At 49.4% G+C, this 25,046-nt stretch overlaps 1 protein-coding gene across 5 annotated transcripts in view; it reads right to left on the reverse strand.

Annotated features, from left to right (window-relative positions):
* Positions 1-25,046, reverse strand: part of PPP6R2 (protein phosphatase 6 regulatory subunit 2) — a 98,524-nt gene that overhangs the window by 54,983 nt on the left and 18,495 nt on the right. For 3 of the 5 annotated variants that reach the window (XM_066994421.1, XM_066994462.1, XM_066994532.1), the window contains 2 exons: positions 15,292-15,424; positions 1,310-1,555 (listed from right to left, as the gene is read on the reverse strand). In XM_066994421.1, the coding sequence (XP_066850522.1) occupies positions 1,310-1,536 (227 nt within the window). In that variant the 5' untranslated portion in view covers positions 1,537-1,555; positions 15,292-15,424. Of the gene's footprint in view, positions 1-1,309; positions 1,556-15,291; positions 15,425-15,536; positions 15,556-25,046 lie in introns of those variants that run through there. The other 2 variants (XM_066994499.1, XM_066994570.1) reach the window with 2 other exon arrangements.

Here is a 25,046-nt window from a genome sequence, read left to right on the forward strand (position 1 = left end):
TTGAGCTTGTTTTAGGTGAGATGTGAAAACAATACGGATAAAGAGCTGCATGAAGCTCCAGGCCAGCCACGCACGGGTAAGCCAGTTATTCTGATACGCTACGGGAAATGCAACAAGTCCAGAGAAGAATCCCAGAATCCCAGGCTGGCTGAGGTGGGAAGGGACCTCTGGGTCCACCTGCTTCCTCCCTGCCCCAGCAGGTGCCCAGCCCCACATCCAGGCGGGTTTGGAGATCCCTGAGGGGGAGACCCCACAGCCTCTGGGCAATGGTTGTGTGCCGTGTTCCTGGCTGAAAAGTACCTGTATGAAATTCACACTTGCAGGACAAGAGGATGAAAATAATACTCCTGGTTCCTTCTGGTAATTCAGCTTTGATAGCAGAAGCCTCGCAGAATCAGCCGTACATTATTCCAAGTTACTACATTATGCATTTTCTGGCATTTCCTTATCTGGAAAGCCACCTAAACAGACTTGACTGTCTCATGGAATAATAAATCTAAACAATCCCATCCTTTCTTCTGTGGATTTCTAGCAACAACAGCAAAAACCAACACTGACCCATTCCCACAGCGACAAACTCATACGCTTTTATTAATTTATTTATACATGGAGCAAGCAGCCTTTTATTTTTACATAAACTTAGCAAAGAAAAACAAACTTCCCAAATTCGAAATGCAAATATCTTCAAGTATACACTTAAATAAGATGCATAAATACAACTTGATACGAGAACCAGGCACATCTAAGGAGTTCACCATCATAAGAAAGAGGTTGTTTGCACAGGTGCTCTCCCTCACTATAGGAACAATGAAACCAACAGATTCTGCGTACGCAGCGCATGGAAAACATTACATGTTTTATTCACTGTACAGATCAATTTCTTTTGTGGGTTGACTACTGAAAACCAATCAAGTTCAGAAATTTATAACTCTGAGCATAATGCTCATTCTTTGCTTGCAATTTGAGTTGGACTCCATGATCCTTGTGGGTCCCTTCCAACTCAGATATTCTATGATTAATTTTGATAAAAATGTACTAAAGAAACTATTGGGATACCGATCATTCTGCTTGCAAAGTTTTGAAGAAACAGCAAGACATTTTTTTAGACAATACCAATGAAAAAACATTAATAATAAAGAAATAAGCTTCTGAAAATTCACTACAAATATGAGAACACCGTGAAATATTTCTCAGTATTTGGAAGATTTTTTCAAGACCAAAAATATTGTGTCACTGTACACCAGAGCATTTCTAACATCGAGATCTCTCATTCAGTTTTCCTCATGTAGGACAGAAAACAAATACCTACTTGAAGCGGACCTTCTCATCCATATCCACAGGGGGCTCATGTGTGATGAGGTTGACAAGCTCCTCCATGCAGTGCTGCTGGCAAAGGAAGTCCAGCAGCTTGCGGTTCTGAGCCTTGCACTCCTGTAAGATGTCATCTTCATCCATCAGCTCGTGCAGTGTCACATCTTCTTTATCCAGCAGCTTATCCACATGCGATGTTGTGTTCAAATCAAACTTCCAGAACATGATGATGGGACACACCTAGCTGTAACACAGAAGAACAGGAGTTAATCTTCAGTCTTCGCTATTTATTCCTCCTCTATATTTTCCGAACAGAATACCTCAATATAGCTTCTAGCCAGGTTTTATCAGATAAATTCTTTACACAAAACTATTAAGTACTGCTTTACTCCTGGTGTGAAAAGTCAGGTTATAGCTGTACGACACCAACAGTGGAGGTGATATATGCGTGACCTGGCTTTAACTGCAGGTAGCTTGAACTAAAACCACAGAGCGTGCTCGTACACACAAATGGGAAGACCTATAAAAGCAAAGCATCAGGTGATGGCACTGAATCTTCTTCTAGGAGCAGCCTGCACGGTGCCTGCTAGGAGAGCAGCTGTAGCGATGGGAAGGGTGATCACCCAGCACAGAGAGGCCGTTCACAGACAGGGAAACCACGCTACCGCACTACCACCAGTTTGCCTTAAAGGGCTCGGGCCTCTTTGTACTCTTACTACAGCTTCCGTAACTGTGCTCACTGGCCAAAACTTCAACAATTATTTATGTAAGAGGAAAAAAGGCCTTCGGTATCAACAAAGGCAAGAGAGAAGTAAAGAATGACAGAACACTAGACTACAAGCCATTAAGCTCACAGACGTCATAGGCGTGTAAAGCCAAGTGGTCTTCAGCAGGACAGGCGAGCACGCTTTGCTGTTACAGAGGCCACCCGGAGCCCCAGGGCCGGGTGCCCGCGGACCCCAGCGCGCTGTGAGCGGTGCACGAGGCAGCCCGCGGCACCGTGCCCCCTGCAGCAGGTTCTGCACTCCTGAACCCTCCTCCTCCTGGGGGAAAAGCGCGGCCTGGAGACCAGCGGTTCCTGTTCCCTAAAGGACATGAGACTGGGCAGCCAAAGTTTGGTCCGCAAAATAGTGCCCGGATTCTGCTCCTGCCCGTCCCAAAGCAGACACTCAGCAGCCCGCACACAGCCACCCGGCAGCCAGGCTGGGCTGGCACATGGTGCTGCGTGCTCGGGTTGGGGCTTACGGGTGATCACCAACAACACGAGTGGCAACAGGATACTGCAAGCCAAACAGGATACTGCAAGCCAAAGCCAGAAGCTGGAACTTGAGCGAGGCTCTCCTTTTGCGCACACTCTGGTTCTGAAGCCTTCGTAGGCGTTTGGTGAAAGGAAACCCTCCTCACCATCATCTCCCTTCACAGGAAGCTCTGCATGGACATTACACATCAATCCCAACAAAGTTCAACAGATTTTGATACAGCCCTTTGCAAAAGGTGGTAAAAGTGAGACTGCATGTAACAAAAAAATGACAAATTACCGAAGAGCACCTCGGGCTGGAGTCTCGTCCTACACACCCACGGTGCGCTGTCTGGTGATGAACAAGGCCAGCCCCAGCAGCACGTCCTGCCCCCTCCAAGCCCACCTGGCCGTGGTCACAGAACCGCCCTGCCCCGGAGCTCCCTCGAGCCCTCTCGCAGCGTTTGGGATCACCTCTCGCGTCCCCTCCTGCACCCACTGCACTCTGCGGCACCCTGCAGAGGGTGACCAGAACCAAACGCTTCATTTCTGCGGATGTTTCACTATCGCCACGTAGATCAGTAAGAATATTCCCCTTCAAACAATTTTCACTAAATACAGAGCACTGCACATTATATTATTCATTTTCATCCCGTTCCTACCTCTAACATTTTCTTTCCAGTCATCCTGACTTTTCTCTGTGTGAGCTCTACTAATTCATCTGTTTCCCCAATACATGTTGAGAAGAGTCATTAATTATACCAAAACAAGACAATGCCCAGCCCAATCCTTAAGAAACTCTTCCAGTGGTCCTCCCCCAGCTCAATATTCTCTTACAATTCTGCCCTTGGACATCTCACTCAGGACCTGGCTAACTCACTTTGACCCTTAAACCAACCACCACCTTTCCCAATCTTGCTCTGTCGTACAAAATATCTGAATGACCTCCACAAAGAAAGAAGACTTACTGAATTTCTTTCGTTTAGAATACCAGCTGCCAAAGAAAGAGCTCAGAGCGGTTTGGCACAACTTAAGTTACTGATCTTTATTTCATTTTTCATTGTTGGATCTGTTACCATTCCCTACAAGGAGCAGAAGGGAGTAACCCACCTCTTCCTTCTTCCCCAGTGACACTTCCAGCATCTTCAGTAAGTACAAGGTAACTTCGATCCCTCACCTGTAGACATCTGTACTTCAAGAAGCAGCTAAGTCAGTTATCTACCTGAGAAGTCGCGAACAGGCTTTCGTTCCTGGCTCCCACTTTGCGTTTCAGATAAAGTTCTTCCCCAGACACTGCCTCATCCTCACTCGAAACCCACGGCCCTACCACAGGTGCAGAAGCCTAACGAAAGGACGAGCCAGCTTCCGAAGGACACGGAGGCCGAGCACAGCGAGGGGGCCGATGCCACGAAGGGGAGTGGGTGAGACGGCGTCATAGTGTGGGCTATGGGGATCAGAGACTGTTGCAAGAAATAAATGATCATTAGTACTAAAGAAATGAGAGTAACTGTTATTCCCCAGTGACAAAGGAGATAAACGTAGTTAAAACAAGATAAATGTTCTGCGCAATAATGCTATTAAGCCGCAACACATTTTAAAAAACGAAGCAAACTGGATGCAAGATGTCAAAGCACTACATTCCCAGATTATCTGTAAACGCACAAGATCATACAGCAGGATTGCGATGCCTTTTTTAACCTAACCCACATTACTATTTCTGTAGCAGCAGGAACACTTGCTCCAATCATTCAGTTTTGCTTTCTCCAGCATCCGAACATTACCACACCCGATCTTTTGCTAGCTCCATCGCTTGCATAACTGCATCTGTGACAGATTTTTGAAATGATCCTTTTTAAAAGGAGCAGAAACCAACACTGGTTTTCCTCCAGGGAGGCTTACTGAAGGGGGGGGGTCTGATAATGCTGAGGCTAATTTTCTAATTACCTTTGTTTAAATATCTGGGTCGCTTTCAGTATAACATTAACACTTAACCTGCAGCTGAAGGCCTTACAGTAACTATTACATGAAACACATTAAAAGAAACATCGATTTCTTTTATTATTTTACAGTTTAAGGATTCTTCTCTTGTGCATCGAAGGATCTCTAAAAGAAGGATCATTACCTTATGAAATTAAGGCATCTTTTTTTCTTGGAATAGCTCCATTACCCATGGTATTTGATAACGGCTCTCTGGAGCTCCACTCAGTGGTTCAAAATTCGTCACAGGGAGTTTGGTTTAGAGAGCTTCTTCCCACATCATCACCCTCTTTTATTTTAATTTCCTTGTTCATCTCAGAGACTTGGAAATGGAGACAGTGACTGCAAACCCGTCCTTCGCAGCGCTGACACGACGAGGTCCTGTTCGAACTTAGCGGTGGCACAAGACCGGATCACAAGCGGAACATCTCCGCTACGAACCTACAAAGCGCAGCCTCCCCGTAACCACCTCTGCCTTCCCTCCGCCCTCCCCACACCACACTTACCAGCCAGCCCTCGACTTCGGGCCGTTTGAGGCGGAGATCCCGTACCTTACGGGGACGTGCACGGCCGGATCCCAGGGGACACAGAACCGAGATCCCGGTCAGGCCTCACAGCTAGAAAAGCACTTCACACCAAGCTCCTTTTAAACGCCCAGTATCAGTGGTTTTAGTCAAACCCTCAGCATCAAGCAGCTTGTACAGCTACCTACCAACACCCAGGCTTTGCTCGGGACAGGCCCACACACGGGGCTGTGGAGGGGTACAACGGGTCCAAGGTGAAGCTTGGCCGAACGTCCCACAGGGCCCGCCACCGCCGCTCCCTAGCGATCTGCCAAGCTGCCAGGTCAACCAGGTTAGGCCGATCCCAATCCTCTGGGAACAACTCCCCCACCAGAAATAGCAAAACACGTGGCAGAAAGAAGTGGTTTCTAATTCGAGCTTTCAGTGTTCTTGAAATAAAAAGTTAAATTTCAGCACTGCAGCAAGAAGCAAGAGCTTCTGCATCTGTCCGTGCAGCTATGGAAATGCACTTCCATGAATTTCTGAGCTGGGAACAGACATCTGAATTTTCAACCTACGTGACATTTCTGTGACAGTAATGCTGTTTGCCCGCATAGCGTGTTCATTACAAACTGTTCTTCAGATATTTTTAACGAACTATGCTTAGCTATAAATTCACCGAGGGAAAAGCTGACATAAAAGGCCTTAAATTAAGAATGTTTGGGTGCACAGTTAACCTAAATACACATATATTCCATAGGCGCGCATGGCCTACACACGTAAAACTTACCTTTGACAAGCCGACCCGTTACGAAGCCGGCAGTTGCAGGTTTCTCCCCGCACCTTGCCACGGTTCTGTAGGAGCTGTCTGTGCGAAGGAGAGGCCGACGAGAGGTCCCCAGGGAGGGAGGCCGGCTCCTTCCTCCGCCCGCAGCTGACACACCGCCTGAAGCAGAGCTCGGCAGCACTGCCGGGGCTCGCTGGTGGAGCCGGGCCTCTGGGGACGCTCCCCACGTCCCGGGACGGCCGCAGGTGTAACCCACGGTAACATCTCCACAAGCTTGGATGCGGAAGGGTACCGCGAAACAACGCCAGGCGCTGCGGGAGGAGCGGGAGGCCAGAAGCCAGGCACGACCCCGACCCCGACAAGGCCCTGCTGCCCCTGGGGCCTGAGCCTCGCAGCCTCCGGAGGCAGACACGCGGCTGAGGCTGAACGAGCAGCTCGGGCCCCAGGGCATTCCTCAGCACCGGGCAGCCCTGGATGGTCCAAGGAGCTTCCCGCCCAGCACCCGCACACCCGACTCCAGGCTGCCCACAGCCGGTGGCGACAGCGTGCCGCTACCCACGTGCCGGCAGCGCCAACAGGACGGACGAGGGCAGCTCGGAGCCCAGCCACCCAACCTGCGGAAGCAGCAGGACAAGCACACGTATGTGCGGATGCATGCGTACAACACGATTCCGGTGTGTGTTTTCATGCAGCCTTCTGCAGTACGCTACTGAGCTGCTGATGCACATGGAAACACCTTGAAAGCACAGGACCAAGGGTGGGGGAAAAAATATCTGTATGGCGAGAAAGGTGCGCGTCTATGAACACTTCGTTTTGAGTCGTCAGGAAACAAACTGTTATTCCTACAGCAATAAAAAATGTTTATTACTACTTAGAAAATGATAATCTACTGAAGTAACTGACCCATTCTGTAATGATTAGGTAATTAACTTCTGTAATCTGTTTCACTGTGGCTAAGTTATAACTAACAGGGCACTCATTCTCCACAAGCTATGATGGAGAGTCGCAAGAGAAGGACCTTAAGAAATGGGATGTCCCCATAAAGTACCTTAGCTACGGTGAGAAACCTCAGCAGCATTAATCAGCACGCTCCAGCCCATCAACAGGACCCACCACAGGGTCTCAGAGACAGAAGGCAGAATGAGAAAGTCTGGTTTTGGTATTAAGAAATGCATCCACATTTTTTCTATAAACCAAAAAAGTGCATCTTTTTCTCCTCCCAAACAGTTGATAAGAAAAAAATTCCCACTGAATAACAGAGAAACTGAAAACAGCTAAAGAGTCTGAGTATTACAAGACCAATAAACTGCATTTACAATTTCTTCTTGTGATGCATGACTTACAAAGAGTCACTGCAGTGTCTTAATGATGACATAACAGAAAGCTAAGAGCAAGGAACTTCTAAACACTAAACTACAACCACTAGAAGCCACTTATAAAGTTAAGGAATACAAAACGGCACATCACGAGAGGTAGACGAAGACAAGGAGCTGCCAAGAAACAGGAATACAAAAGAGCATCCTTTCTCTAGCAGCATGTGGCATTGCACAGCTCAAGAAAAGAAAAACCAGGAAATTAAATCAAGTCAGGGGCATCTTACACACCTAATGGAAAAAAAAAAATAGAAAGTTTCAGATTTCCAGGACAGAAGACCACAAAGAAGCGGACGTTAACTGCCTGTTTTAGAGCGTTCCCAACTATTAAGCATTCAGAGTTCTGTGCCCTAGCTGCAGGTTTTGATGGGGTGGCTGATGCAATTTGAGCCATCGCACAAAGCAGGGCGCTCTCGGGCCTTTTCACCCAGCGGGAACGGAGGGCTCTCTGTAGCTGAAAGGCAGGTTCTACCCTGCTGCAAAAGCTAGGTTTGGAAACGGCAGCACTACCCAGACCCATGCAGGGAAGTCAGTAATGAGAGGTTAGGAAATGAAGCGTACGCTGTTCACCGCAAGCTACGCAGTCACTATCGAAGCTGATGGTGCGTGGCTGTATCTGAATGAGGACAAAAGCAGAAGTGGCCTCCTCGGGGGGCTGTGCCACTGCCTCAGAGGCACGGACACTATTTTCTGCTGAGAGCAGGACAAGGAACATCCCACCTACACTGAGTAATTTTGTGGTCTGCACTGTTTCCTCTTGCAGGACTGCTGAATCTTCTTACAGAGCTCACCGTCGTCCCTACGGCCTTTGAAGTGAACTGCACTGCTTCCCGCACATCCATTCCCGTTGAGGAGGTCCCAGTTCTCAGACCGGCAGGCCCTCAGTGCCTTCCTGGCATCCCCAAAACCCACCAAGATCGGCACCACGGCCACAGCCAGCCTTCCCAGCCACCACCCGTGGCTGCGTGGTGGTAAGGAAAGGGACCCCACACCAGAGGGGAGGCCCCACAGCTGCCCTCCAGCACAGGAGCCCCCGTGGGTGCTTAAACCTTTAGCACAATGCCCAGCTCCCCCCCCATGCTTCCCAGTACCTGCCAGCGAGTTGTGGTGCTCAGAGCTCTGAGGGATCAGTTTAGCCAGGTGCACTTTAATACGTGCATCTGGAGAAATGTAAGCTTCTACACAACTTTGTCTCGGCCTTACGATTATTATGTGACACCATCTTGTAGGTTCAGTTACCCAAACACGAAACTAAGCAGCATTAACCATTGAGCCTAAAGAGTTACCAGTCAAAATGAACTTGAGTTTTCTAAATTTTACTAACAGTGTTCCTTTTCAGCTACTTAGTTGTCATTCTTCCCCCCGCCTCATATGACAAAAACCTCTATGTACCTACACCTACCCTACGTACCAAAAAACCCTACGTACCACGGTTCACTTATTGTCCCCATGTTTAAGTTTCCAATTTTATAAAACTGGCACGTCCTTAGCAGTAGAAGGATGTTGTAGAGATTCGCAGCTGTGAACAGCTTAAAATAAGCTTTCCTTAACTGGGTATTTCTTCACCAAGCTGTTATCCTCCACCACCAGCCTGTCTTTATTTGTAGTAGAGGCAAAGTTCGTTTGAGATACCAACAGGCTGCTTACAGACATGGAGGTATTCAAAACAATCCCTGCTACACCACTCCTCAAGTTTCACTTTCCTTCCTCAGACAACAAGAAAAAAAAAGAAAGTTAAATCAGAACATGAGAACACGAGGATAAACACGTTTGGGTCAAGGTTCACATTCTTGCTGCTCAAGCTAACTCTTGATTTTATTTTTTTTTTTTAAATTTAAAGCTGTTTCCAGCCCTTTTGTTTGGGGAAAAAAATTGAAACATGTTCACTATAGCTGTCCGAATGACACCTGTCCAACCTGCAGGTTGCCTTCAGCAGTGGAAAAGGCAACAAGAAGCAGCGCACTGCTTCCAGCCAGCAGAGGCAGAAGCCGCAGGTCTCCCTGTTCCAGCAGGAGCCTGGAGCTCCACAGGCCTGGGGTTTGCAGGGCCTGCTCACGCTGCGCTGGTGGTGTCTGTACGGCAGCCTAGGTCAGAGCAACGTGGAGGGAGCTGCCACAAGGCTACCAAGCAATGCTGTCCCCGAATCAGCCGAGACACGCTGTTCTCAACAGTTTGTAAGGGACTTGAGGACTTAATTTTCCCCAACTGCTTTAATCAGCTCTGAAGCAGTTACTGGTACTGACCTTTAACACCTTCAGAGTGTCGCCAAATTACATCACAACGAACCAGGGTTGTTCACACAGCTTTGGAGTCCGGCTTTTTACAGTGACGTAACAGGAACAGACCTGGGTCACTTATTTTCAAGGAGTTATTTCAATCACGTCAGTGCACTTGACACCCAGTTGCAAGGGATTTTACCTGGGCAAAAAGTTTACTGAACAGTTTCCTTAAGATCCTGTTTTCGTTTATACCTAAAATAACGTAGGTGTATTTTTAATCGCTATGAACAAATGCACTTTTCCCATCCTCTGCATCTTCAATACCACAGGGTAATAGAAAACCTTTATTGACAGGGAGCTACTGAACAGGAGAGGAGGCTCTGGCGATCCTGTATTGGCTGGGGCGAGCTACAGGCTGTAAAACAAGTAGAAAGAAACTGTCTTAAATACAACTTGTAACGTGCTTTGCTGTCCTATGACAATCATCTTTGGTGTCAAAATAAAGTCACAGTTTAGTCCCCTGATTTGTCAGTTTTCTTCTGTTCTTGCTTGCGGTTGCAAAAGCAAGACTCCTCGTAAAGCAGGCGTGCTCTGTCAAGCTGGAGGAACAACCAGCGCATCACTGCAGGCTGCCACCAGCAGGGAGCTCTGACAAATCACACCATTAAAAGAAAGAAAAGGAAATATTTCATACTGCAACCGACAGCAAGAACCAGGTCAGGCTCAGAACGTTTTGTATAGAAGACTGACTTGATTCCTTTATGCCAATTAACAGCATTGAAGGCAGGCAGGTGCTTTCCAGACACAGGGAGGAGAGACAAAAAAAGCAGCTTACTGAGGAGATAGAGAACAGGAGAAAAAAAATGAACAAAACTAAGGTGACCAAAAGGTGTTCCTTGTATTTTTAAATGCTAAGTGGCTTAGCTGTTGCAATTTTCTATAAGCACTGCTCACCTGTGTGAGCAGGGAAGGACCTGGATTTGTTGCAGCAAGGTTTTTGCTCTTCAGTGCCTGCCGGTCGGTAACACATCCCCTCCTCCTCCCCACGTTTTGTGGGCAAGAAATATTAGATGCAGAGCTCTGAGGAGGCAGGGCTTGTTAGTCTTGTAATTCAGTACCGGAACAGAAAGACAAATATTTCCTACATGCTTCTGAGCAAGTTAAGTATCACCGCCCTTCCAGTTTGTTAATAAAATGAACGAACTGTACGTATCAGATACTTGCACAGCTGCACTAAAGCCCTGGTACGTTCGGGTACCAAACCAGATGAGGCCCTAACACGTCCACACACACCTTTCTCCTGGCATCTGCCGCACCTCGGGTACCAGGACTCCGTCTGGATCATCCGTGTCAGCTGCAAACTAGCAATAGCTTTTGCTTTTTCAGTCAGACAACTGCAAGTCCCTTTAAAGTTGCTTGTATTGCATTTGAACTGGAGCACAGAAGGGAGAACCATGACGGCTTCAGGAAACAAGCTTCCTGCAACTGTGTAACGCCATTTCTGAAGATTAACTGCTTGGTGGAGAACATTTCTAAATTTCATGGATGTAGAATTAAGCTGTCATTCAAACACTTGCTATTTGCCAACACTACACTCCAGGAATGTTTTAATATTTACAAGGTATGCAAAGGCTTCAATCAAGAACCAGCAGAACACGCACAGCAATTCGTGACTGAGCACAGATCCTGGGCTAGACAACTACACAAAACAAATACAGTTCTCTCACTGCGTGTGTTTCAAAGTCTGCGCTACGTTTTGTCTCATTGCTTACCCAAGTAGTGTCAAAAACCTACTTTCTGCTTTGGGGGGCCTTTAGCGACTGTTCTACCCCTTCCGTCTCACTTCATCTCATCCTTCCGTGTAGCAGCAATTTCCGCTTTGTGGTCAGGCTTTTATTTCAGTTAACAGTTGCGCTGGGGTGCAGGGAGGTCTCTTTTTAAAGCCCTCACCAAGTGTCATTAAGTTTGGTGGAGAGGCCTCTACATTCACTAGAAAAAAAAGCCTGCAGAAGTAGCACGTGGTTAAAATTCATCGCCTGACAGACCGATACTTGTGTTACCGTAACACCTACAGCACCTTGCAGTTCTCCTCTGGCTGCCATAACTGCACACATTTCCTTCTTTCCCTAAAACTTCGGATGAGTTTGTGTCTTAATTACTGCATTTGCATTTTGTCCAGGATCACTCCTGTAGCTATTTCCATAGTTACCAAAGGCTACCCTGAGCTTTACTGAATACGGGCGCGCGCACACAAATCCCACACCATTTTCCTACCTTCTAGAACACTCTCAGAGCATTCAGTACTCCAAGACCAGTAACAACGAACTTCGGAGGGCCAGAAATCACCACAGGCAACTCCTCCTGGAAACTGGGAGGAAATTACCAAGATTTACGGATTTTTTATTTAAGCCTATTTAAGCCTATTCCTGATAAAATAAAACATTGAACATTTTCCACTTAGTAACAAGTGGAAACACATGGAAATGCTGAGAGTAGTATATTATCCTTCTTGTTTCCAAAAAGAAAGCGTTTTTGAATACTTCTGACTTTCCTGTAACATCCTGTCTGTAGTGAAAATGTGACAGAGCAACCACCCCAGCAGCTATGTCACAGGTGAAGATTCCCCCTAGGTCCCACTCACTTCATCGGGTCTCTTTAGTCTTACCAGACGGGGATTCCTGAAATTAATTTAGATTTTTTTTTCTCAATTTTTATACAGAATTTCCTTTGTTTCCCCTATAAGCATAAATGATCAAACTTTTCTACACGGGGAAAAAGAAAACCACCTGGAGAATTATCTCAAATTGCAGCACGAACAGAGACAGCTTCAGAACACGCCTGTGAGTGAGCTGCCAACAGATCACCAGGACTAATGGTACTCACCCAAGAACTTGACAGCTTTAAAACACTGTTGCTGAACAACCAGTGCAGGAAATAAAGTGTCACATTATTTAACCTGGTGAACTTGACGCCTGAAACATACTTTCAAAGAGTTTGCTTAAAGCAAATTGTTATGCAATTTATTAAAATCACAACAAAAACAAACAGATGGACAAGAACAGTAAGATCAATGGTTCGCCTGAAACCCCAAAGAAGAGTTTTGCATAGACTGCTCCAATTAATCCTAAAGAACAGCTCAGTTTCTTGTCAATCAGCAGCTGGTAAAAGCAAAGGAAGTAAAAGAAAAATGCAGCAAGTAAGGTCCCAAAAGAGCCAGTGCTCCTCAACGTATTTGTAAGTAATATCGGAAGAAAGACGAGCAGCAAGGTAGCAGCATTTACTAGCAACAGAAAAATATTTAGTATAAGCCTAATCAAAGCTGACAAACAGCTGCAGGATGCTCGCATGGTAATAAGCAACTGGACAAGAAAATGGCAGCTTTAACTCCGTGCTGACAAAGGCAGGCACTGCTCACGGCAGAAAACCCAGCCCCGAGCAGCCACCTGCGAGTTGTTAATGCCCCCCGATGAGGGCCCTGCAGCCACCCGGTGCCTTCAGACCGGAGTGCCAACACCTTCGCTACAGCACGCTAACGGTGCCCTCTGAACAGAGGGCAGGCGACGTGCCCCGTCCCCAAGGGCCGACCGGCGAGCCCCCGCCTCTCGGCTTGCTCCAGCCCGACCCGGGAGCTCCTGGGACCCGCCGGCACCCGCAGTGCCCTCTGCTCCTCAGGAAGCCTCCTTCTCCGTGGGTCCTGCAGCCGGGCCGCCCATCTGCTCCGCGCTGATCCGAGACGTATCCCACGCCCTCCCACGCCACCAGCTTCTTTCCCCTGAACTCTCACACACTCGCGCTCCGCTGCCTGCCCACCCCGCGCTCGGGACCTCCTTCCTTCCTCCCGCGGGCTCGCGGAGCTATCTCGGGACAGAGCCACCGCCCCGGCTTCCGGAGGGCTTCGCCGGGCCCGAGTGCTGCAGCACTGAGCGAACAAGCGGCCCTCCTCTGAAGAAATGCGGTACTTTAACACACAAATTAAACAGATCCTGCTTGTTACAGCCTCTTGGAGAAGATCGTGGAGCCACTGCTCAAGGATCTCAACACAGAGCAGCAGCCAAGGGCGTAAAAGTAGCATCAGGATTTATTACAAGTAGGAATAAGCAAGTAAACAGAAGGCGTGACTTCGTTTTTGACTATCGTGTGTTTGCATCTCAAGCACTGGTCTGGTTAGCTTCTCTCAGAAGAGAGCAGAGCTAGAACAAGTACAGCTGGTCTGATCAGCTCCCGTAAGGGACCGAGCAGAACTAGAGCAGGAACAGCTTCCCAAGGAAGGCGCATGAAACCTGACTTGATGTACGGCTTCAGCTCAGGAAACCAGCAGATACAAAGAGCGGCGTGAGTGGCATTGAGGAGGAGGATAGGCAGTCATTTACAGCTTCCGACAAACCTCAGAATGGCGACACCTCGAAGCTATCAAGCAGCCAATTTAAAAACAGGCAGAATGAAGTACTAATTATGTTCCACACAGCAAGAAAAAACCCTGTGGAACTTACTGGCATAGAAGGTTATGGTGTCCAAAAGCTCGATTGTCTTCAAACGAGTTCATTAGACCAGCTGACAGAAGCCTGGTTTATAAAGGACTCTCAAACGTTTTGCAGCCGTGCTAGTTCAGAATAAACCACTAACCTGGAGACTGTCAGCAAGCTGGAGTGCCCACCGTCCCCCAACCCTGCTCTCAGCTTCCCCAAGGTATAAATACCCTTAGCAGGAGCAGGTATCAGCGTCCCGAGCCAGCTGGGGCTCGAGAATGACTGCAATTTGTCAGAGTGGGCTACACTTACTTCCAACCACTATTTTCTACTTCTATCTATTTTGCTGGCACAGACAACCACATGCCTTGTTACTATCCATGTGCTGCAGCTCAAATGGCTTCTAGAACCATTTTCACCAGTTTCAAACCATCGGGTCTGACAGGCTCCATAACCGTAACCAGCTCCAGCAGCAGCAGCATCTCTTCCCACAGCTCACCTGCAACCTGCACTTTTCTGCAACAAAACTTGGGATCTCCTGAATTCTCTCAGGAGCTTTAAGAGCCTTCTCTCCATCCAAGGATTCAGCAGGCTGACTACTTTTCTAGAGGAAACGAGGCTCCTTCACAGCCTACTCCCCCGGTAAACCTTTCTTCACACAGTCTCTTGCCTTTGTAGCACTAAGAAAGCTTTTCCTAACTGAAATACCAACAGGAACATGACCGAGTCCGTCGGCTCCACCACGTGCATGGATCCAGCAAGGACTGCCTGCTCCCACGAGCAGCCAGCCCAGCATCCTGCCTCACAGCAGCCAGGACACCTCCAAATAACCTGGGGCACCAAGTCCCCTGGGTAATTACACGCTGCATGAAAGGGCACTTCCACTTGCTTGCTTTAAGCTGCCTGCTTGATCACTTTGGTGCATGCTTCCAGTTTCACCTGATGAAAACCTTTCACTTTCACGTCACGCCTATTCACTTTCACTACCCCAATGACCAAGCTTTTTGTGTGTCATTTCCATATTGCTGATTCTTAGAACAGCCACGAGCAGTTTCCAGAATTAGAGATAGCCACCAGAAAGTTAAAAAAAAAAGTTCTGTCTTCTTCCCATTAACTATGGGCATGAAATTCAGGTTCATGTTTTGAGAAGCACTTGGCAGTTTAGGGTTTTAGGGAGTATCCCGACCAGCACACCAGGACCAGCCTGCAGATCCAACAGCAGCAGAGCTCCCCAGCTGTACGCAACCAGCCCCGAACCATCAGCGGGACCCTCCCAGCGACGTTACAGTTCCCTCTCAAATGCCTCCAGGTATTAAATATCAGGAACAATCTCACCAGCGACCACCAGCACACGCACTACAGAAATACGAAACGTGATGTCATTACCGAGCTTCAAAAGAAAAGGCAGACGTGCATACCTTCAGTAGAAGTTATTTCAAACGTGAAATCTTCTCCACGGACAGAGAAACATTTGGGTTACAGTTCCTGGAATATATCCAGCTTCAGAAAATTATTTTCATCCAGTGTGAATTCTCTCTCGAGCTTCCTATCCTGGAAAAAATTTTAGAAAGTGATTGTTAACCAAGTGTAACTGACAGTCAAAGACTTCTGCCTGAACAAACTTCCCCACAGCCCTTTACTCAAACAAAATCCATGATAGTACCGTAGGTGTGCAAGGCCAGCAGCATGTCAGATGAGTCCTTTTAATCACCCCTCCCCTCCTGTAGCACGGGAGGAGTGCGAACCTTTCCATCAGGCCGTGAGAGCACAGGGGTTAACCGCCCCTTCGCTTCAGCTGCGAGAGCCGTACCTCGGTCAAGAGCATGCTTGCTTTCCTGACATCGCTTCAAAAGAAAGTTTGAGGTTGCCAAGGAAACCGAAAGGCCATTTTCACTCGTTCCAAGAGTGCCGGCAGCAACAATGCACGCGCTTCACGTTCGGCCGGGGGCCCTCCCGCCTTCAGGAGGGCGCAGGGGCCAGGAGCCAGCTCCCTGCGGCTGCAGCCGAGGACTCGCGGTGGGACCAGCTCGGCTTCGCCCGCCCCGTCCCCTGCCTTGCCCGAGGCCAGGGCCCCTGCACCACGGGCACATCGCCACACAAAGTGTCTGTTGGCGCCCGTGCCCAAGGACAGCTCCCGAGCTGCCCCGACCCCAAACACGCTCAGGTTTACCAGGGCAGGCATTCCACGCGCCTCCAGCCCCGCACACATCACTGCCAGCACGGCAGCACGCTCGCAGGGCACCGTGCTCTCATCACGTTGTCAGCGGCTCCTTAGCTGGAGATGCACTCACCCGAAGCCTTAGCTGGAAGGGGCAGAGCACACAAGGCCTTACTGCGCGTATTTAAGGTCTGTAACGTTGATGCCTTTCCTTTTCCCCAGCACTCACCCAACCACGTCATTTAAACGTTACAGACGATAACCGAGCGCAGCACAGTGCTGCACCGATTTCAGATCTGACCCCGAGGCCCAGCGAGCGCTGCTCAGAAAGCACCCGGCTGTCCACAGAAGTCAGCATCGCCCCATCCTCAGTACCACGTGAACACCTTGACACAGAACTCGAGAGAACGCTAAACTTCCTGCTTCTACGTAGCCCTTAAAGAGCCAAACTGTTTTGGAAATTAATCTGTGGTTTGGATATTTGCTGTATTTCTACTTAAAAGTGACAGGTGAGAAGAAAAGCTCTGAATAACAACTTTAGTACAAGTTTAACAGACGACAATTAGTACTTAAAAGCTACTTTGTTACGGAAATTCAAAACATCTCTATCATTTGGACGTTTGCTTGCTGTGCCTGTCCAGATAAACCATGCTTCTCGGCTCTGCACAACCCGTGCGATTACTCCAGCCCCAACTCTGTTACAGCCGTGTTTGAATCCTGGCACGAGCAGCGCCCTGCGGAACTTCCCGAGCCCCGGAGCCGAGCAGGCGCTAGGGCATTTACACAGCCCACATGGAGCTGAGGCCTCACGTACAGTCCCCAGCGAGCCCCAAAAGCTCCCTGTAACACCGGGTGCACAGAGCGAGACGCACAGAGGGGGGACCAGGACCCATCTCGCTCTCCCTGGAAAAGCATTTCAAGGATCTTCGTATTTAGCGCCTCGGGGACACGACCGAGCCCCGTCTCCCTGGGACGGCCTTCCCACATCCTGGCGTGAAGGAAACAAGCCCCCGCAGCGCTGTCCTTCTAGTCTGAAAAGAAGGAAAATTTAATCTTCAACGCTGCAATTGTCTGACATCAGCCTCACACTTACGGCTGTCATCTTTTTATGCTCTCTCCCTCAATTTTTTCTTCAATTTCTTCAATTATTCTAATTAAAATAGTTAAGGGAAGGATTTTCAGAGAGGAGTGGCAGGACAAGGGATCTGCTGCGCTTCAACGCCACCGACACAGATCCGGATCCCGCGGCTCGTTCCTTTCCCACGCTGTGAACACTGCTCAGGTTCCGGCCTGACTCCCTTCTGAGGCGCAGTGTGTTTGCAACTCGGCTGCCAGATCTGGCACAAAAAGGCACAATAAGGCACCGTAAAAGTGTCTGTGTTCTGCCTTCTTTCTGAGAATCTGCATTTCTTGCTAAACTCACTGCAGGTTAACCAGTTGCATTTGCCTACACGTTTAAAACTGTATTAGAGTCGACCCAGAAGAAATTCACATGCACACGTTTCTGGGTTGTCAAAGTCTCTCACGTCTAACGGGAGAAATTACCCGCTTCACAATAACAACTAATGGCTTCAGTGATATCCTGAAGTACGGTGAGGGGAACAAACTCAAGAGGTAAACATACTCCCTGTACTCACAGATTTTTAGAGAAATGTAGTATAATTTAGGATATGAATTTTAAAAGACACTCCAAACAGCAGATGTACAGACAGAGCAGTACCAAGGTAACTGGACGGCTATTAGCCAATTCTTTTTCAAAAGCCTTCTGTGGGGAGACTGAAACGGTCCCAGGTTCCACAATGAAGTCATAAAGATTAGAGCGAGGCCAGAGGAGGCCACGAGGACGCTGCAGGGGCTGGAGCCCCTCTGCTGCGGGGCCAGGCTGAGGGAGCTGGGGGTGCTCAGCCTGGAGAAGAGAAGGCTCCGGGGAGAGCTCCCAGCGGGCTGCCGGGGCCCGAAGGGGCTGCAGGAGGGCTGGGGAGGGACTCTGTGCCGGGGGGTAGGGGTAGGGCAGGGGGATGGCTTTAAACTAAGACCCACATCACTTCACAGAAATACCTCAGCGTGAGTTAGAGTCACTGCAATCCAGCAGTAAGACACAGCTTTTGAATTCAGAGTTATACCTACTTTGGATTAGGTAACTGTGAGCCGCCTGCCTTCCTCATTCCAGCAGCACGTTTTGGGGTTTGGAAATCAAATGCCTGTGGCTGCTACTGTGCCAAACCTGCTCCTAAGCCTCAGACCCCAGCGCGCACATCCCAAGGCTCACAGTGGAAGCCCTCGCTGGTACGGCAGCACGCCTAAGGACAATCAATAGGGAAGCGATTGCTCTGAACAACGAGCTAATCAACAGAATTCTCTGCCCGGCCACTGAAGCCAAGAGTTTCGTAAAATTCTACAGATCTCTGGTTTAATGGATAATGAAGTTTTGGACAGCTCAAGGACGCAGACAAGCATTTTGGTAAAAAAACAAATCCTCAGGAGGTACAGAACAAGGCAGCTGCCCAGAGGCGGTCATTAAGATGATGGGGGGGGGGGAAGAGGGGTTCACGAGGGGCTTTGGGGTGGGAGAGGCTGCAGTGTCCTTTTACATTAGCTCTTGAATTCCACAACCAAAAGTTGTCAGGTGCTAAACATCGCTACCAGAGATGGGATGTAAGCAGATCAGCACAGAACCGCAGCCTGGCTGAGGCTGGGGACACCTGCTGTGCCCCCCAGCCGGTGCCCAGCCCCACACCCAGGTGGGTTTGGAGACCCCCCAGGGGGAGACCCCCCAGCCCCTGGTCCCGGTGCCAGGGCTCCGGCCCCCGCCTGGCCCAGAAGTGCTGCTGGGGGCCAGGGGGAGCCTCCTGGCTGCAGGCTGCGCCCGGGGCCTCCGCTCCCTGGCCTCGTGCAGCTCCCTGCGGGTCCGCAGGGACGTGGATGAGACCTAGTCAGACGAATCCTAGTAACCCCTATGCTCCTCTCGTCCTAATCTGCAAACAAGACACAAAGTTGCTTTCAAATTCCATCCCAGGAACGCCACCGCAGGGCTCCCAGAGGCCTGCAGGGAGCGAGCACCATCAAGCAACACGGATCCACAGGTCACCACCGCCCTGACAAGCCGAGCGCTTCGTGCCACCACGCGATATCAGCACCTCATCATCGCTGCCTGTCTGGTAGCCCCTGAAAAAAGGAACACTCTCAGTTACGCAAGCAAATAATGAAGTTGTTATACAAAGAATGAGAGGCTGATAAATGTACTGCTCATCATTACTTAATGACTTCCAGCTTCAAAGTAGTCACACATGAGCCAAACCTTTCAAATAGTCATTAGAAAGAACAAGGCAGAAAAAATTGAAACACTTTCACTTTATGAAAGAGCGCTGGCAAAACGCCCGAGGAACTTGCCCAAAGTTTGGTGTGAGCAAAATCCAAAGGAATTCAAGAGACTGCAGATTTACAGCTTTTCATTAGACAGTATGTTTCCAAATATACGAAATTACTAAAAATATCTTTAAGTTAATGCATTTGGAGGCACGCATCTCTAAGTGAAAGATGCAAATTAAAATAATCAGTCAAGAGCGAAAGTCCCATTTGTACAAAGCTTTGTTCTAAGCTCGCACAAAATCACAGCGGTGCAGCTTTCTGCACTTTTTTTCTCCCCAAATAATCCCGCGAGTACGGCGCGTCTCCCCACTGCTGCTTCCTGCGGTCTGTAAGGCAGCAGCAGGCTTCTGAGAGATCCTACAGCTCCTGCTGGAATCCACGCCGCCAGCCAAGAGAGCAAGCAGAGCAATACGGCACACCTGAGAGCATTTATGCTTTAGCAAGGGGAGAAAGAAGTTACGAACCCAGCTTCTGGACTGCCTCCCTAAGCCCTCCTCACGAGTTCCCATGTGCAGGACGATTTGCCAAGGCGGCTGCACGACGCGCTGCGCCCACCCTTGTTTCACAGGACGGTGCAGGACCGGCAGCACAGGTACCACAGCGCGAGGCCCGGCGTTGCCCACGCGTGGCTCAGCGCCTCTGGGGGAGCCCGGCCGAGGCCAGCAGGCTCCCGGAGACCTCTGTGGGGATGCGGGGCTCAGGCCCAGCCCGTGACTGAATGCAACCAAAGCAGAAGCAGGCCTGCTGCTCGGCACCAGGAGAGCCTCCGAAGCTGCAGAGGTAATGCTCTCTGCTCTCTTCAGCCACCAACTTCCACCCAGAACGGGATTTTTTCATCACTCTCCTCTTGGCATCGCTGAAACCCAACGAAGTAGAAGACCAGAGCTCCTCTTGCAGCTCTGACGCTTCTCGCAGGGCTCCTCTGCTCAGAGCAGGCAGGGCGAGGAAGCCGTAATTAAGCAGAGAACTCTCCCTGGGCTCCCCTGCTACTGCGGAAGCTGGAAAAAGTGATCAAACCTCATCCAGGCACCTGCCGCGCGCCCTCCCCGCAGCGAATCCGCACCGCGGCTCCTCCTAACTACCGGCACTGGAGGGCTCTTTATCTGGAAGAGACTTTGGAAGAGGAAAACACTGAGGAGAATTCGATTCCCTGGATAAAAATAATAAAATTAACTCTTAGAGACAATGCGAAGGCAAAAGAGCATCCCCAACCAGCCATTCTCATGGCTTTGGCAGAGCAAGAGCCAAACGAGACTCCTGCCTTCCCCGCGTGTTCTGGTGGCACCTGACAGCAGCAAGACGTGAGCCCACCGAAGGACAGGCACATCCTGCTAATGCTGTACAAAACCAGCTGTCTTTAAAGAAATTAAAGTCTTACCACTGTTCTGTGTTGGTAACGCTCATGTAGTTGATCAGGAATATCAAGCAAGATTACCTAAACTCAGCCTTTTGTATAGCCTGTAATGTTCCTCACGACTTTATTAATAAAGTCAGAATTGTAGCTATCCGAACTAAGAAAAACAGCATTTATGCAGGTTATCTCCATAAAGAGGTAAAGAGAGGGACAGGCAGTTAGGTAGCTTACATAAAAGCAGCGACAGCCACCAACAATTCCCTCATCTGTTTCACCACCACTTGCATACGTTTTGGAATTCATTCAGCTCCCTCCCACCTGCTTTAAGATTGGATTATGATTTTTTTCTGGTGACCAAAGGGAAAAAAAAAAAGGGAAGGACAGTATATAGCAGTGAACCTTCCCATCTTTGCTGTGGGATGCACCAAGTGAGAAGCACAAGCGCTCTTTAACACCGGTGCCCATTCAGGGCATTTTTCTACTACCACGCACTTGCAACAAGCCTCTGAAGTTTTGTTTTTTGAAATCAACTCTTTCCTAACTGTACCTCTGTAAGGACAGTAACAGCAGGAATTCAGGGGTAAAAGGGTGTGATGAGTATAGAATTGTCACCAGGAATAAAAAAACCCACCCAGCAATCCTTCTGAGACTCGACCATAACACTGGAAGTTAAATACTCCCACTGTCACTGGTCCTAACAGTAAATAGAGAGGGCAGCTCGCACCAACTGACCACTGCACGGTTAAAGGATACTTCAGGCATTTATCAGCATGTACTTAACACTAAATGGTGCCACCTTTTCAGGAGCTGTGTTGAAATCCCAGGGCACCCCCTCCTCAAACTCCCACTGCCTCTTCACGCCACTTTCAGAAGCGGATTTCTCTCCCCGCGTATTTTCAGAGTGCCTGAAACTTGACGGAAGTTGCTGAAATCAGAAGCCAACATCCGATCTGTGGACCAAACCAGACTCCCTACCACCCCTTTTAGCAGCGCATGTTTAGGAACAGAAGATTCGTGTCTCAGACGAGGCCCGGCGGCCGGCTGCACCCCGGCCCTCACGGCGGGGCCTTCGCGTCGCTCCCGAGCGAGACCGAAGGCTGCCCGGTGCCTTAACCGACGGCCCGCTTGGCTTCAACACCTCCCCCAGACAGCCAAACAGACGTTTCACACCTTTTTCAGCCCGTGGGGTAACTGGCAGCATCGACAGCATTTCCGCAGCAACGGTACCGCCCAGGGTCCAGGGACAGCTACGTCACCGCAGTCCTGCGGCCAGCGCTCAGTTTAATCTTCGATTAACTTTTTAATATTACCGTACTTTTGCGATAACAGGATTCCTCTGAGCGGCACAGGCCTCCCGTTCCAAGGGGCCATCCAACTCGCCTTCTCCCGCTCGCCCTGGAGCCCACGGTGTGCCCCAGAGGCCAGGCAGGCAGCCTGCTCCCCCCGCCCCACCGCTGGGTTCTCTTCCCAGCCTCCGTAACTCAGCCTTAGCAGCAAACCGGACTTTAAAACACATCCCTTATAAATTCAGGTTCAGAGTGACGGCAAGTTTATTTTCCTCTCCATCTGGACGCTTGCAAAACGATATGCAAATCATGAGATACATGAAGTGATACTGGTAATTATAGACGTAACCGAGAGCGGGTGCTATTTTAGACTTTTGGCCACGCACTGTGCAATCTTTCAGAGAAGCCGACCCCTAACAAAAACAGCACGTTATGGCGGCAGAGCTCGCAGGAAATATTTTCAAAACTGTTAAGTACAACACAGGCTGAACGTGAAGTCATCACTCTTTCTGAGTTAAAGACTTCAGAAGTCCCGTCCACAAGGTCAGGCACGGCCAGACAACCGAACGCCAGCTGAGGACTCTCCAGAGCAGTTATTTATGGCAATAAACTGCCAAACAGCACTGGAACTGTGGCACAGAAGAAAATCAAGGACAGTGTTTTACTGTCAAAAGCACTGGCTAGAAAGAAGCTAAAACCTACCAAAAAAAAACCCTTGCAGTCATGTGGAAGGCCTCAAATACCGCTCTGATCTTTCTTACCTAGCATCAGTAACGTCACAAGTGTCACAAGAAAGCCCAACGATTTACAAGGCAGGGGACAGTCATTTCAACCAATTTTTCTTCTCCTGCCAACGTAACGCCCTGCTCATTCACACTCCCCAGCTGATGCTTTAAGTCAGCTATAATCCATTTTAAGAATCTGTCAAGCCACTCAGTAACTCAACAGGCTGAGGAGAGTTGCCAGTTTCATACATAACTCCACTGTTACCTCACAGAATTTATTTCTCGGTATTTTTATCATCAAGATTTTCCCCAGATACTTGGTAATTTGGGTTATCCCAAGTTTTTGACTGCGCAGGTTAAGTTGCCTAGAAGAGTCACAACTTCCCCACAGAGGTGAGTCTCCAAAACTCAGTGTGCTGTGAAGTCTCAGGTCACCTCCGATTAAGTCCTCAGACAGATCCAAAGTCTTCGTCCCGTGACCGCTGCAGGAGGCGGACAAAGCCACCGCCACCCTGGAGCCACATCGCTGCGAAAAAGGCATGGGACGCTCTCGAGAGTCACCCCTGCCTATCCGAGCTCTCACTCCAGAAATTGCTAAGTCTCTGAATTGTTCTGCACAGAACAGACATGGACTAAAGCTCGACCAGGAGTTACAGCAACGGAGCAAGCGACCAGCGTGCTTCAGCGACAACCCGAGGCCAAGCCTCACCAGCCCCCAGCACAACAAGCCTCCGCAGTGGCTCAGCACCGGCACTCCGTCGGGGAGACGCGCGGCGTTGTTCCTGCTGACAAAAAGCAGGCGGGCCGAACCTGCTCTGCTCAAACAGAATTTAAGTTTTCAGCTTGACTGCACAAAACCCCCGGTGCATGCTGACGCTCGCTCGCATTCTGCCATGCCAAAAAGCAAGCTTGCTAAACTTCACAGGTACGAAAGCAGCGACGCACGGGCCGTGGGGACGGGGCGCACAGACAGAATGAGAACTGTCAGCAGAGCAACTACAAAATTCCTCGCTGGAAAGAAAATCTCTCAGAGCCCAGGGCTGACAACATCTATTTCTGGAAGACCCCCAGATGAAGACCCACACTACCTAAACTTAGCCTGCTCCGCAGTCAAGGCACAGAAGAAGCAACTTTAACAAAAACAGTTATAAGAGACCACCACACAGCGGGCAGCCTAGAAGCAATTCCAACAAAACCTGGCAGCACTGCCGACTTCTGTGCTTTTTCACCATTTTATTTTCACCCTGTTACCATGCATCTCCCACACTCGGGCCTTGCTGCTAGGAGAGGTCAGAGTTTCTTCTCCTCAATTTTCCTCTTCCCTGTCATTTGGAAAAAAAACAGGGTTGTCAACGGTTTCTATTTATGTGTTCAACAGCACAAGTAACGACTTACGCTGGCCAGAGCAAGAGAGAAAAACACCTAAGAAATAATTTGATCTTGTACGAGTTATTTGCCCTCACCGCAGCGAGCTCGGCGCCAGCCTCCCAGCCCGCGCTGCCGTGTCTCCTGCCCTGCACGAGCGGTGCTGGTCACAGGCTGGGTGCTGAGCAGGCAGGAAACGTGTGGCGAGGGAGCAAGCAGCGGGGCCGGGGCCGTTTCGACCAATTTAGTGTCCGGGACCTCAGCAAGCGGTCACACAAAAACCTGTGCGAGCAAGGTGCAAAGTGCTCTGCGCCCGCAGCGATTCTAACTGGGTGCACAGGCACCAAGCTACAGTCACGGCGTCTGCCTGCCCTCGCCCACGGGCAGCACAGCCCGACCATCGTAACCCAGCATCCTTTTCACACGCAGCAGCTGAACAGCCGTGAGGACCGCTCGACTGAACTGCCCCAGCCTTAAAAGACTCACGGCAGGACTTACAAGAACACGCGGCTCCTAAGGCAGACTTCCCAGCAGCTCAGCGTGCTACCGCTGCGTTTACATCCGGGAACCCGGGACGTATTTTTTATTTTCAAGGCTCTTCGCTTCTCCCCGCAAGTGCTTTTACAGGTAGAGCACCACCTTATTACTCACCAGATCTGCAGCTGAAAGGAAGTGAGCCTCACCGGCCACACTGCAGACTGCTGAGGGCCTCAGAGGTGCTTCACGCCGCCACACCAACTGCCCACACGGCGCTCCGCCAAACGAAAGAAAGTGAAAATGTCCTCAGTAAAAAATACCCTGCACCGTTTACACCTCCAGAATAGCACTCCTCGTCTTGGGCTTGGCTTTACATCTAAGAATTAAACAGAAAGATGTAAGAACGTCTTACTTGCTTCTGCGCAGGCCTTTTAAGATG

Source organism: Anser cygnoides, chromosome 1 (genome assembly GCF_040182565.1).
Source record: "Anser cygnoides isolate HZ-2024a breed goose chromosome 1, Taihu_goose_T2T_genome, whole genome shotgun sequence".
Classification (NCBI taxonomy): Eukaryota; Metazoa; Chordata; class Aves; order Anseriformes; family Anatidae; genus Anser; species Anser cygnoides.